General features: G+C 45.9%; 1 protein-coding gene across 1 annotated transcript in view; it reads right to left on the bottom strand.

The window, feature by feature from the left end:
• Positions 1-14,591, bottom strand: part of LOC139378509 (membrane-associated guanylate kinase, WW and PDZ domain-containing protein 2-like) — a 271,242-nt gene that overhangs the window by 17,505 nt on the left and 239,146 nt on the right. Inside the window, exons 12-18 of the mRNA XM_071120733.1 lie at positions 10,481-10,512; positions 6,852-7,074; positions 3,352-3,393; positions 2,580-2,695; positions 2,010-2,202; positions 920-1,189; positions 75-260 (exon numbers count right to left, since the gene is read on the bottom strand). Coding sequence (XP_070976834.1) covers positions 75-260; positions 920-1,189; positions 2,010-2,202; positions 2,580-2,695; positions 3,352-3,393; positions 6,852-7,074; positions 10,481-10,512 — 1,062 coding nt within the window. The remainder of the gene's footprint in view (positions 1-74; positions 261-919; positions 1,190-2,009; positions 2,203-2,579; positions 2,696-3,351; positions 3,394-6,851; positions 7,075-10,480; positions 10,513-14,591) is intronic.

The following is a 14,591-nucleotide window of genomic DNA, read 5'->3' as shown; positions in this document are numbered from 1 at the left end:
CCCTTGGTCCCCCCATTATCTCCAGTCTAGTGACCGTTGTCGCCCGCCCCCCCCCCCCCCCCCGTCTCACTCACCTTCCTGTGGTATGATCCGGAGGGTGACGCTGAGGCCGGCGTCCTTGATGAGCTTAACGATGTCGGCGTGGGGCATGTTGACGATGGACTGGCTGTTTACCGCCAGGATGCGGTCACCCACCTTCAGTTTGCCACAGCGGTCCGCCGGGCTGCCGTCGATGATACGCCCAATCTTATGGGGCACGCCTGGGATGGGAGGAGAGGCGGAGGACAATACACACAGAGTGAGAGACACACGGATATGGTTAGTTGAGGATGGGTCTGAGTTCAGGCTAATCTTACTGGTTGGATGCTTTCTTTCCATCTCTCCCTCTCTTCTTTCTATCTATGTTGCTCGCTCTTTTCACATTTCTCCCGCCCCCTCTCAGCTTATGTAAGACAGCTGGCTGTATGCACGGCGAGTGTGGGCAGGGCACTAAAAGGCGCCGCGGCGTACTGGAGCCTAGCTACCTCAGATCTGAGGGACTGATACAGTCAGGAAACCATTTGGAATTGAGACGGGTTAGATGGTTAGACGAGGAGTACATGGTTCAAAAATAGAGGTGTTACATTTTTTCTATGGTTGTGACCTCTTCGCAGACCTCTTCCTCTCAGCAATTTCTGTCAAAATGGATTTGGTTTTCTCTGCTTGGAACGACCGTATCTGCTGGACTAAAATGCATTAAAACTCAAGAGCATAATAATATGCGAAGCCTTCCCTTTTAAGGTGAAATTGCCATAAGGCAGTACATTTGTAATGTAAACAACCCATGGACACACAATAACACACGTACACACACACACACAGACACACACACACACACACACACACACACACACACACACACAAACAGAGCAGCACTCACTGATGGCGGCGGCGGTCTCGGGCCGGTTGAGCGAGCTGATGATGACGAATCCAAACCCTTCACTCTCCTTGCGGTGGATAATGACATCACTCGGTGGCTGCTGCACGCTGGAGGTCGGCTCTCCGTCTGTGGTGCTACCTGTACCCATGGCGTCAGTGGGTGGGGCTGCGTTGTTGCCAGGATACGTGACGTTGGTGAAGTCGCTGCGTGGGGAGCTGTGCTGGGTGGACACAGAGCCGGGGCTGCGGCCGTTCTCTGGACACGGCTCTCCTGTGGGGGGGTAACAGAGCGCTGAGTTAACCTGCTCTGCTCTGCTCTCCACCACACCACACTGCAGCCCAGCACAGCACTCATCAATGGACAAAGACTGGCCCTGTCTGGACTGGCTATCAGATCAGAGAAAGGTCATGGTTTCTCTCACACCTCATCGGCTGTATTGTTGCATCCAAAGATCTTTTTAATGCAAAAGAAAACCTCCATTGAAGATATCTGTAGATACAATCGCTAAGAACTAAGATTCCCTCAAAACCAAGATGTCATGTTAGAGCTCATTACATCTTCTTCAGTGATCAAGGTTGAACTGAAGACAGTGAGACCTCTGGGAGAGACAGTCTTGACACCTCCAAAAGTGTTACTTTGAATCAAACATTCGAGGGATGAAAGGCAAGACCACGGACGACACGGATGAGACAGACATCCTTTCATAACTGGAGACGGAAGGAGAAGAGGGAGACAGAGGAGGGGAGACGGGGTCTCACCAGGGTGGCTGTGCTCTCCTCCCCAGGCACCAAAGGCAGCCGGAGTGTAAACTGACATAAGGGAATGGGGAGATCTGAGGGGGGAAGGTGTGTGTAGAGGGCTGCTACACTCATCACACAGCAGGCTCTTGCAGCTCTACAATTCAAGGTACAATACAACAGCCGGACTCCCCATAAGACCAGAGAAAGGAAGACTATCAGGCCTTCTTGGAGTAGGATGAATTTGACCCTAGAAGATGCTCTAAGGTCAGAGTTCCGTTTTCCTCCCTAATGATTAGGATTAGGAGTTTTCAGTAAACTGATCCTAGATCTGTCCCCTCCCATCCTCTCACCTGGGCCCTGTAGCCTCCTCCTGATGGTGAGGTTGACCTGTCCATTGCGGGCGGCGCCGTGCATCAGGTCGATGACGTAGCGGTGGGGCTTCCCCGCCACCGGGATCCCGTCCATGAAGATGAGCTCATCGCCTGGCCGCAGGCGCCCGTCTCTGTCTGCAGGGCTCTTCTCTATGATGGCCCCAATCAGAATCTGTTTATGGGAAAAAGACCAATCAGAACGCATGGAGAGCTAGGGGTAGGGGTTAAAAAGTCAGTTGACCAATCAGAGGGCTGGATTCAGAAAAGGACTACATTGAAGCAATATGTAGCCATGGTCAAGTGGACAAGAAACATGCAGGGAGTAACTGTATGTGAAATGACATGTATAAGTGGTTGTTATGTCAGTGGTGCTTATGAATAGATACGTGGCTCCATGTTTGCGCTGAGTGTTACTCTACAGACAATATACCAGTAACCATCCACAGCAGCATCACCAGTCTCTCAGTCAGTCAGGGTTCAGGGTTAGATATGCATGTAGTGGGTTAGAGAGGAGAAAATGACAGGGTTCCACGCCCATCTCATACGAGCCTTCTCACGGGTGTCCGGACTCACAGGCTGACCCGCCTCGTCTCCCCCAAGGATGCGGAAGCCGAAGCCGGACTTCTGCCTCCTCAGGTGGACCTCCACCTCCTGGTACTCTGCCCCTGGGGTCAAGGAACAGACAACACCTGTGACACGTGTTGACCTTGGAGTGCCCGCAGTCTGTCTAATTTATGTGGAGCCAGAGGATTATTGATCACACATTGTGGAAGTTAACACATGAAATTAAAGGCACTGTTATTCCTGTGTTTTATATAATATTGTACAACAGCTGATGGAACTAACACTAAAAGTGTGAACATTTTTTATCAGTGTTATTTCCTGGTAGTTGCTTGTTGAAAAGAATCGACACAGGACCCTTATTCAGCAGGTTTGCATGGGCGGGAGTTTCGGCTTTCCATGGGGACATCAATGTGGTATATTGGTTAATAAACCAATAACAAAGAGAGTTCCAAACTTCTCTGCCAATAACAGCCAGTTTTCTGTTTTCCCCTCCACACTCAAACCAGACAGTTCTTGCTAAATTCTAGCTTGAGAATGTTTCTTGGGCTAAAAAGCCAATTTTGCCAATTTTAATGGAAATCTATTACAGTAAAGCACTTATTTGTTACCCAGGAATGATTTGAGACTGATATAAAATGACTGCATTGGGCCTTTGAAGCATTGCAAATGAAATTAAATGTTTCAGGAAAAAAGACAACATTTAGAATAATCCCTTTTCCTCCCTGTGAGGAGTCTTCTTCAGGGCCAACGTACATACCTGAGTGGTCCACAGAGAAGATGGTCCGTGGCAGGCCTGGCTCTGTGTGTGGGGGGGGGGGGGGAGATTGAGGGAGCACCCATAAACAATAATACAACACACACACTGTCTTACAACTGTCACTCAGAGCAGACTACTAAAAAGACTGAGACTAGAGCAAGACAGAAAAAGACTTGCCTCAGCACATTGTCTCCACAGAGTTCCTACATCATCCATTACACTGTGGAAAAGAAGTGCTTAGGGCTTGTAATACAGCTATCTTGTTATTTACGGAAGCAGAAACTCATCTGCAATCAGGCCTTTACTGGAAAGCAGAATGATTTGTGGCATAGTGATATTCATTACCCTGAAAACCCTTTCCTATGAAATGAAGTAGAGCGGGTCAAAGTGACTGTGATGAGAAATGGGCTCTATTTACAGCAGGTTTAATCACGGAGACAAGTGTCCACTGGGTTACCAGAGGAATTAATTGAGGAAACAAAGATGGCGGATTACACATAAGGAGACTGACTGATACAAGTCTTACCACGGAACCCATATACAGTGTTTTAAGTTTATATTAAATAAGATTGCTGGAAAAAATACTCATCGATGTTGGCAGAAGATAAGGACAGAATGACCTTGCTGGCCAGAGGATGATTTTGGTATATTCCAGACTATTGCAGTTTACATAAAGTACACAATTCATAAATCTCCATCTAACTCCAGCTCTCTCACATGCAATGGGGTCTCTTGGTTCCCTACTAGAATAAAGGCATCCAATTACAGATGTAGGATCTTAATTTGACCACTCTTTTGTTACTGAGAATTTTCATTCACAGCAGGAAATATAAATGTGTAGTGTAATAAAGCTTAAAAAGGATTCTAAAGTTTGGAATATATATTATAAACCCCTACATTTATCCCATGAATTATAACCTGTTTTATTTCCTGTTGCTGCATGATTCTTTTCCAGCTGTAGAAAACCTTATCAACAATCAGTGGAAGCTACACTGACTTGTCTATGGTTGTGGGGTATGGGTGCATTTTTTTTCTCTAACAGCCTGTATTGGTCTCCAGGCTATATTGGGAACAGTGCTAGTTAGATAAGGTTACTGAAAAATACCAATGTTCATGACCTAGAACTCCCACACCACTGAGGGAAACAAGTAAAGTGTTCCTAAAAGTTGCCCTGTGCCTCAACCCTGTTAACCTGACTGACCAACAGTCTGCACGTGTAGCCGAGCAACGAACAGCACTTTGGGGGCATGTTACATGGAGGGGACAGATACTTAACACTAAAGTGAACACGGGACTAAAGGAGAGAAAGAAATGATGGAAGAGTGAGAAACAAAGAGAGAGAGAGAAGTGAGTGAGACAGAGAGAGAGGAGAGAGGGAAAGAGACAGAGAGAGAGAGGGAGAGAAGAGAGACAGTGACAGAGGAGAGAGAGAGCGACAGACAGACAGACAGAGAGAGACACAGAGAGAGAGAGAGAGAGCGACAGACAGACAGACAGAGAGAGACACAGAGACAGAGAGAGAGAGAGAGAGCGACAGACAGACAGACAGACAGACAGAGAGAGAGAGAGAGCGACAGACAGACAGACAGAGAGAGATAGAGAGCGACAGACAGACAGAGAGAGAGAGAGAGAGCGACAGACAGACAGACAGACAGAGACACAGACACAGAGAGAGAGAGAGAGAAAAGCAGAGAGAGAGAGAGGGTGAGAAAAGCAGATAGAGAGAGGGAGAGAAAGGAAAGCTACGGAGAAAGATTGACCGAGACGCTGGAAGGCTTTGACGTGGAGTTCTTCCGACAGCCCTGTCCTCTTTAATAAAGGTTGTGTTGCGTAAGCGCGCACACAGCTTGTCTCTCTCCTCACCTACGACTGACTCAGGCCCACAGAGATTCTACCATAGAGAGGAGCAGAGCATTATCATCGTCCACCGGCTAGAGCCTCGCATGTCAATCATGAAGCCTCTATGGTACATCAAGCTACACGGATTTAACAGAAACTAGCACTGTCACTAGCACTGGTCAAAAGGATGAGTTCACTTTATGTTCAGAATCATACAGTAGATATGACTACTGATGTCAAAAACCAATGGTATACTGTCGTACAAATCTTTCTACCGAGCATATCTTGGCAACCCAGTTAAAAGCTTGGTCGTACACTCAATGAACTGAAAGGAAATCCCTATGCTTGTACCCCTGACAGGATCTTTAATGACTAAAATATAATTGTTGGCTCCTAAAGTTTATAGCGGCCTAGGAAGACAGGTTGTTGGCTGAGATGTTCCTGGGAAAAAATGGCTAATTTGACTCTACACTCTGGCAGAACATCGACTGGAGGCAGAGATCCGCGATTCAGAGATTCCCCTAACGAAGGAGTCTAGGCCAAATACAAATGTATCAACATCAAGTCATCTGTCAGCACTAAGTTACAAGTATAAACTCTTAAACCGTTGTCATACTCCATATTTACAGAAATACATCTACAGACAAAACAACATAATACATCTCATTCTGCAGATCTCAGATAACCCAGACTATGTCCCTATAGGAACAGAACCCAGACAACCCAGACTATGTCCCTATAGGAACAGAACCCAGACAACCCAGACTATGTCCCTATAGGAACAGGACCCAGATAACCCAGACTATGTCCCTATAGGAACAGGACCCAGATAACCCAGACTATGTCCCTATAGGAACATGACCCAGATAACCCAGACTATGTCCCTATAGGAACAGAACCCAGACAACTCAGACTATGTCCCTATAGGAACAGAACCCAGACTATGTCCCTATAGGAACATGACCCAGACAACTCAGACTATGTCCCTATAGGAACAGAACCCAGACTATGTCCCTATAGGAACAGGACCCAGACAACCCAGACTATGTCCCTATAGGAACAGAACCCAGACTATGTCCCTATAAGAACAGAACCCAGACAACAGACTATGTCCCTATAGGAACAGAACCCAGACTATGTCCCTATAGGAACAGGACCCAGGCAACCCAGACTATGTCCCTATAGGAACAGAACCCAGACTATATCCCTATAGGAACAGGACCCAGACAACCCAGACTATGTCCCTATAGGAACAGGACCCAGATAACCCAGACTATGTCCCTATAGGAACAGGACCCAGACAACCCAGACTATGTCCCTATAGGAACAGGACCCAGACAACCCAGACTATGTCCCTATAGGAACAGAACCCAGACAACCCAGACTATGTCCCTATAGGAACAGAACCCAGACTATGTCCCTATAGGAACAGAACAGGTGGAGCTGAGGCCATTGTTATATTGCACTATGGAGCCCTGACTACTGTTCACGAGGGCTACAATGATTCATTCAGGAGATGAGGTGTGTGTGTGTATGTGTATGAGTGTGTTTGTGTGCATCTTCATAGGTCCACCTGTTCAGAAGAACATTAACCCCTGGAACCCCAGACAGATATTATGGGGCGGTTGTTGTTGTTGTACTAGTGTGTTTCCAGTACTTACGCCTACTATTCTCATAGATAGCCCTGGACTTCTCATAGAGGTCATAGGGGTCGGGCCTGCTCAGATCAAAGCCCTCGGGGAGGGCAGAGTCTGGGACTGAGGCCCTGTGGAGGTGGCGGGTCAGGAAGGGGGCGTTGTGGGGGACAACGGGGGCAGACAGACTGGTCTGGGGGCTGCCCTGACCCCCTCCCTGGCCTTGGGCCGCGTCCCACTGCTCCAACACCTGTAAACACATCAGACATCAGGGCATTGGTTCAGTCTCCACGACACCTACCCTGGTTCTCACCCGGTCCTTACGCACTGACATCCCTAAGGGATGCAAGGGGGCGCTGTCCTGGTACTCTAACAACTTCCTCTTAGACGAACCAAATGAGGTGAGAGCAGGTAGCAAAGCTATTCATAGTATACAGGTGAGGACAGAGGCCTTCATGGACGTCATCGACTTCATTGACCTCTGTCATTCACTACAGCAGTCTAATATTAGTGGGAGTAGTAATGCAGCAAAGCAACATGAGCATCAGCCGGCGGCGACTAATTAAAAGCAACAACAAAGATGAAGAGAGGGGAGGTGAAGAAACGTTTTAAAGGAAATAAAAGATGCCAAGGCTTATTAAAGCAGGTCTGGAAAAGCAGTGTGTTAATTATGCAGAAGGAGAGAGAGCACAGGCACACCAGTTCAGGGCTGCTGGGAGGAAGAGGGAGGCAGGCGGAGAGCATATTAAACATGTCAGTGTGCCACTATCGTCGTCGTCGGCAGACGGCAAATGGCCAAAGTGGGCACACAGAGGGTACTGGCCCAGTGTAGAGTGGCTACGGCCCAAGACGTTCTATGATAGAGACTGTAGTGGATGCTAGAGGGGCATGGTGATAGGAGGAGTGAAAACACACAGCATTCAACCCCCTCAGAGAATCTCTTGGATGAACCTGTGTGTCTGTGTGTGTCTGTGTGTGTGTGTTCCGAAACTATAATGGAATGTAGATGTGGTGGATAATGTGTGGTGTCTCTATTGTGGAAAACACTATTGTGGCGTCTCCAATACAATGCAGAAAAGCCAGCAGTGCTAATGTCAAAACAGGTTTGTTTAGTCCCAATTACTCTCAGCAGCGTTGAATCCCAAACCACTCAGTGTGCGTCCAGGAGAAAAAGAGAGAAGTGGTAATTTATGCGGGCGTACAACCAAACAATGCAGCTAAATGCTTAAGTGCATAAAATATGATTTCTCTTCCAATTTGAAATAAGCACCACATTGATTATTCGAAGTGATACACACTATGACCTATTTTGACAAGCTGAGCTGCTTTCTTGTGTTGTGCAAATGTCAGTTGTCTTTAGAAAACAGAGTGTTGTTGATGAGATAGTGAAGATGACACATTGGTATGTTAGGATGACAGTGAGAATGATAGTTGTCTATAGTACCACCCCACAAAATGACTCGTTTGATATCAGGAGCTGTATAAAAAGATGCTGCCAAGGCACCTAGTTCCATCGGACCAAGGCAAAATCAAAGTGTTCCCACTCTGTGTGGTTCCGCCCATCTCTGCTACTGATCTTCGGAATGTCGGAGTGTCTGGCCGTGTAATGGCAGGGTGACAGTCAGGGGATCTTATTAAGTCTGGACCAGACTATAGCACTATCACTTCCCCTACCTCCTCCGTCTCTCTCTCCCTCCATCTATTACGCTGTATGTACTAAGTGAAGTATGAAGTATGTCAGTCTTTCCTAACTGGCCCTGAGAGGGATAAATAATGTTGTTTTGAATTTAATTGAACCTTTCCCCCTCATTTAGTCACGGGCAGTCAGGATCTTTAAGACTGTATGACCTGTGTGTGTGGCTAGAGACTGCTGTTTCCTACACACAATACTCTCAGATCCGGCCATAAATCGACTCTGCATCCACACCAATAGTACTACATATATTCTGTTCTTCACTCTCATGACTATATGAGAATATACTCATATATGCACAGGCTTTGTTCCAAACTGAATTCGGAAGGCAGGGCATCATTATTACTTGTACCAACTTTGAGTCACAATTACAGAACTACCCTAGTCTCAGTTTTTAAACTTTGTATCCATGTCGGATTATTTGGGCTGAGATTCTTTGGGCTATGGAAATCGTCTTGGAACTAATGATATCCAATTAAACCTGGGCTGAACTCTGGACTCTGTGTTGGGGGCGGTTGGCAGCTGCTGTCGCTCTGAAGCCTGTTCTGCCTCTTCTCCACCACAGCTGAATGTGTGGAGAGGAACAAACACACGCTAGGGGGGAGAGAGAGAGAGAGAGAGAAAGAGAAGCTTCAGCTGGACCGCCTGCCTGCCTGACTCCATAGCTATTTTCCCAGGCACTTCTTCTCCGGGAGCTCAGATTCAGAATTACCATTAATCTGTTGGAAACTGAGAGATTCAACAAAGAGGAGAACAGAAATGAGCTACAATGAGGAAAAATTCATGTGAGGGCTTGAGAGAGCTGCTGACAAGAAGGGATAACACAAAGACGGCTTCTTCTGAGTCCATGGATGTGTGGAATGTTATGATCTGTCGCCGGAGACTCCACAAATGAGCCGGGTTTAGGAGCTGGTTAGCTATATCAGAGCCAAACTAGAACATGAAGTAGCATGAAATGGGATGCGCGCACACACACACACACACCTTGTTTCTTGGCAATACACCATGTCTAACTCAACTCAGAGAGTGCTCTCTGTTGCATGTTGTTGTTGTTCTTCCTTGTTTGGATGACAAGTGTTTATTGTGTGTTTGGGGACAGAGTCCACACAGACAGACTGACAGACAGAGGAGGCTAGGTTTGAACAGAGGTGTCTAAGAGGTCTCAGACATCTTTAAAGTTTCAGCTTTCAACATGTTAGTACCATTCTGTCTCGACAAAATCTAAAAATACAACATTTGTATATTTTGTCTGACATATATGACATCTGAGAAAACATAGATATGACAAAAGATGATCAGGAAAGATAGCCAAGTTAGTAGCAGATCAATAGCAGCCTGGAGATGAAGGAAGAAGGGAAGAATGGATGAGTGATAATTCTCGGTATGACTGTTAGAAAAGGGTTCTCTCACTCTCTCTATCAGGGATACAGAAGAGCTGAGAGAAGGATGGAATGTTGAGGGGACCATGCCAACCCAGAGTCTGGACCATAGATATAGCATTACTAGAAGAGCATCTGGTCTAGCAGTTTGCATAGACGTAGACTGTCATGTGCATAGACATACACCACATAGAATGACCATCAATATTTATTTAGATCATGGCCCATCTGGCTCGGGGTATGACCAGTCTAGTAATTCTACATCTATGAGGGGGCCACTTAACCCTTTCCTCTACATGTGATGGCAAGAGGAAGGGTCCAACTCAAGGCCAGGATACAGCAGCAGCCGAGACACGACAACAGCACTACAGTTAGTATAAGGGAAGGGAATAGAATAGAGTAGTCATTCTCAGCTAAACAGCAGCAAGACTGCAGCCAAAGTTCAGAAGATATAGATTTAAGGTTATGTAGTAAAGTCAATCAGAGCAGCTCCAACATATATGCACAGTGCAGCCATTTTGTTAACTAAATGAGTCAATTAGAATTAATGGGAGAGCTGAGGCTCGGAAGACAATGCATTTTACCTGTTTAGGGGTCTTCCAGGGTGAATAGTGACCTGCAATAGTGAGAAAACAACAATGTTTAGCCTAGAGAGTAGTGGCAGCCATTACATTAGGTCTGAGCTGGTCTGTCTGTGTCTGAGGGCTACTCCATGAACTAAGGAAAGATAACAAAACTTAAACGGAGTAAAACATTAAGAAACCAATGGAAAGATGACAGATTTGCACTAAAAGCAATGAGAGGGCTGCAAAATAATCTCACCCCAAGTGGTGCGATGCAATGTCCTTGAGAAGCAGAATCTTGAAGCACCAGAAAGACAATGGGTCAGAGAGGATCTTACAGTAACGTTGGTCTCCAAGCCAAGGGGACGTTGAAAACTGCCACCACCACAGTGCACAACACATGAAGAACACCTGCTCTTTCCATCACATAGACTGACCAGGTGAATCCAGGTGAAAGCTATGATCCCTATTTGATGTCACTTGTTAAATCCACTTTAACCAGTGTAGATGAAGGAGAGGTAACAGGTTAAATAAGGATTTGTAAGTCTTGAGACAACTGAGATATGGATGGTGTAAGTGTGCCATTCAGACGCTGACTGGGCAAGACACACAACGTCAGTACGTTTTGAACAGGGTATGGTAGTAGGTGCCAGCTGCACCGGTTTGCGTCAAGAACTGAAACATGGCTGGGTTTTTCACGCTCAACAGTTTCCCGTGTGTATCAAGAATGGTCCACCACCCAAAGGACATCCAGTCAACTTGACACAACTGTGGCAAGAATTGGAGTCAACGTGGGCCAGCATCCCTGTGGAACGCTTTCGACACCTTGTAGAGTCCATGACCCAACAAAGTGAGGCTGCTCTGAGGGTAAAATGGGGGGTGCAACTCAATGTTAGGAAGGTGCTCCTAATGTTTGGTATACTCAGTGTATATATATACACATTACCGTATGTGTTGCTAAATCATCCCAAATAATTGGATAAACCTCCAGGCTTGATCTTATAACAGAATTCCCTGTCATTGAATTTGCCTTACAGGGACAACGCTTGGGAAAAACACCAAAGGTGACGGTTTGATAAAGAAAGAAATTGGATTCTCACAGAAGTATAATAGGTCATAACCTTAGAAAACCCTAAACTCTCCCCTGACTCTAAAGTTGGATTAAATTGATGAGAATGATTCGATAGGTGATGAGGCTTCACCATTCAACACAGGAGGGACTGTTTTCCACTGACAAATATAACCTACACAGTAAGTTTCCATGTTAGACTGGCAGATTTGATACAATACCAGATATACACTACAGCCATGGTATTCAAACTGTTTCCGGGGACCCCATTTTTTCCCTGAAGAATTTCTCGCGACCCCACCCCAAGTCAAATGACACAACTTTGAAATCGGTACATTTGGATTTCTACATCAACAAATAATCTTCAATGCATCACATTTTCTTCTCTTATCAAAATGAAAGGAAACCAATTAATATATTTACTCAATAAAATTATATTCTCAAAAACGTTTGTATACTGTACCATCTGTCCTCAAATTTTTGGTTCCAAAAATAATTCTACATATGTTTTTATTTTGCAACCCCTACTGCAGTTCCCCCGACCCCGACCCCGAATCTCACTGCACTACAGTGTACAGAGCCGTGTAGGTCCTGTAATTGTGTGGTTTTAGGAAGTCATTGCATGCACTTAATTACATCATTTTCTAGCAGTCGTATGGACCTCTGCCTTGGGTTGAATCATTCAGGGAACTGTAGTCACAACAGTCACAGCATGTGTGTGGGGTGATGACATATCACGACACTACTGTGCTTGGACCACATACTGCCAGGCCAGAGGGCTCCAACTGTTTCTCGGGTAAATATTCATATTCCAGTTAAAGGTGTCTACTTCTAATATATCAACATGGACTGTGACTTTCGTTAATTGATTGAAGGAATACCAGAGGCGCTGTGTGAATGTGCAACGTTTTGGGATGATTTTGGCCGGAGGGTAGTGTGAATGAATTGGCTGTGTTAGGAGTAGGTCATGTGTTTTCCATGGGAAAACAGAACCCACTTAGCCCCCTATACCCCTCCCCTCCCCATACACCCATCTGTAAGCTGTAAATAATATGGTGGAAGCTCCACCGCCACACTTCTATCTGTCCAGATCCTTCAGATCTGCAAACACCGAAGGGGAAGGGCGAGTCCTTACCCACCACCACTGTCATCTAAACAGGCCCAGCCAACATTTACTCAGCAAATGACAACATTCCACAATCTACTAGAACACATGATCACAACAAACAGAGTGTAACAGAATGCAGGAATGCCAGCGATACTCTCCCCCGCCAGTGTTCACACACAGAGCTATGCAACGCAAGGCAGCAGTCTCACATCAAAAGACCCAGCTTCATAACACATACGGCCCAAACTATTCACTCCACATCGGCCCCCCCGGAGAAACGTAAAAAAACTAAAAAAACAAACAACAGACTGTCTGTCTTCTCAATTCAATTTTCACCCTCTCCAGGAACAGAACGAGTGGATGCAAATCGTCGAGGATCGAATTAGCGAGTGGCTGCCTGCCTTAAATGCCAGGAGGCTTCCCAGCGCTAGTCTCTTTTTAAGGGCGCAATCACACCGTAAACATGCCCTCCATCACCAACGAGTGGCACAGCAGAAATGGAAAGTGATCAACAAAAGAGAGGGGGTGGTAGAGGATGGAGGAAGGGAGAGAGATGAAGCGACAGAGAAGACATATTTGCAAACTATCAGTCTCTCTCAGTGAGTCATCAATCTGACTGGAGCTTGCCTTGCACAGATCCACAGCTAGAATATAGATTTTTATAGATGGGGGGGAAATTACAGCAGCTTATCAGGAACGACTTTAACAATTTTCAAATCCAATTATTTTTTTGGACAGCTCTATCAGCACAGGCACAACATATAAACAGATGATAAAGAACCCACATTACTGGGTGATACATGAGAGAGCGTTCAGACGGCAGGTCTGTTTTTTAATGAAAACTGACTCTCTTCACTTTCTTAAAACAAGGTCAATCATTACGAGTGCTCTTAGAATGACCTGCTTTCAACCGGCATTACTTCAAGACATAACAACCTGTGTTCCCTGGGAAAGGCAGAGCAACAACCATCATGGAGGGTACTCCACAGGGGAAATCCATTCATTGTTAACTCAGGCATAGGAGGTGTTTGGTTAGACAGAGATGTCAGTGGTGCCCTTTCCTATGGTAGATCAGCACTGAGATGTATTGAGTGACAGACTCTTGACTCTGTTCCTGTGAGACCCCATAGCAGAGAACATTACTGAGTCAAATATGTTCTAATACCTGAGCTGTATTTAATTTAGTTTGCCTGGTACGGTAGAACCAATTTTATAGTTCAGATAGTGCAAGGATCTGAGCTAGTGCTACATCTGCAAGTTAACCATGACAGGTCACGTTATCATTGGCCTACAGTACTCATAGTATGTAACACTTGCAATGATCACATTCCACCTGGAGATCTGACATAGTAGAGGTGTCTGAAGTGAATCATTTGTCACAGAGCAATGGGACAGGACCATGTTAGAGCAGTGGGACAGGACCATGTTAGAGCAGTGGGACAGGACCATGTAAGAGCAGTGGGACAGGACCATGTAAGAGCAGTGGGACAGGACCATGTTAGAGCAGTGGGACAGGACCATGTTAGAGCAGTGGGACAGGACCATGTAAGAGCAGTGGGACAGGACCATGTTAGAGCAGTGGGACAGGACCACCATTTTTACGGTGACTCTTCTGCTCCAATGAGACCATGCTGACCCACTGCAGTTTCCTGTGGCAACTAATCGATGACCATGGCGGAGCACTGAACAACTGGCCCTGCCCATGGTTCTAATGCCCCTCAGGATATCAGGTAGTGTATACTGTATGTAAGGAAGGGATATTGAATTTGGGAGCTTGAGGGCTGAAGTACTGCGGGCTTTCTTTTCTACCTTGATTAATTGATTGGCTGGCTGAAGTTTGAATCACTTCCTGATTAGAAGAAAAATGATAAATAGCTCTGATGTAAAGTGTGACTGTCAGTGAGATTGAGAGGGCTGACATATTTTCTGTCTACGACGAAAGAGCTGTATGCTAA

The sequence above is a fragment of the Oncorhynchus clarkii genome, chromosome 21, assembly GCF_045791955.1.
Source record: "Oncorhynchus clarkii lewisi isolate Uvic-CL-2024 chromosome 21, UVic_Ocla_1.0, whole genome shotgun sequence".
Classification (NCBI taxonomy): domain Eukaryota; kingdom Metazoa; phylum Chordata; class Actinopteri; order Salmoniformes; family Salmonidae; genus Oncorhynchus; species Oncorhynchus clarkii.
This window is presented reverse-complemented; position numbering and strand designations above follow the sequence as displayed.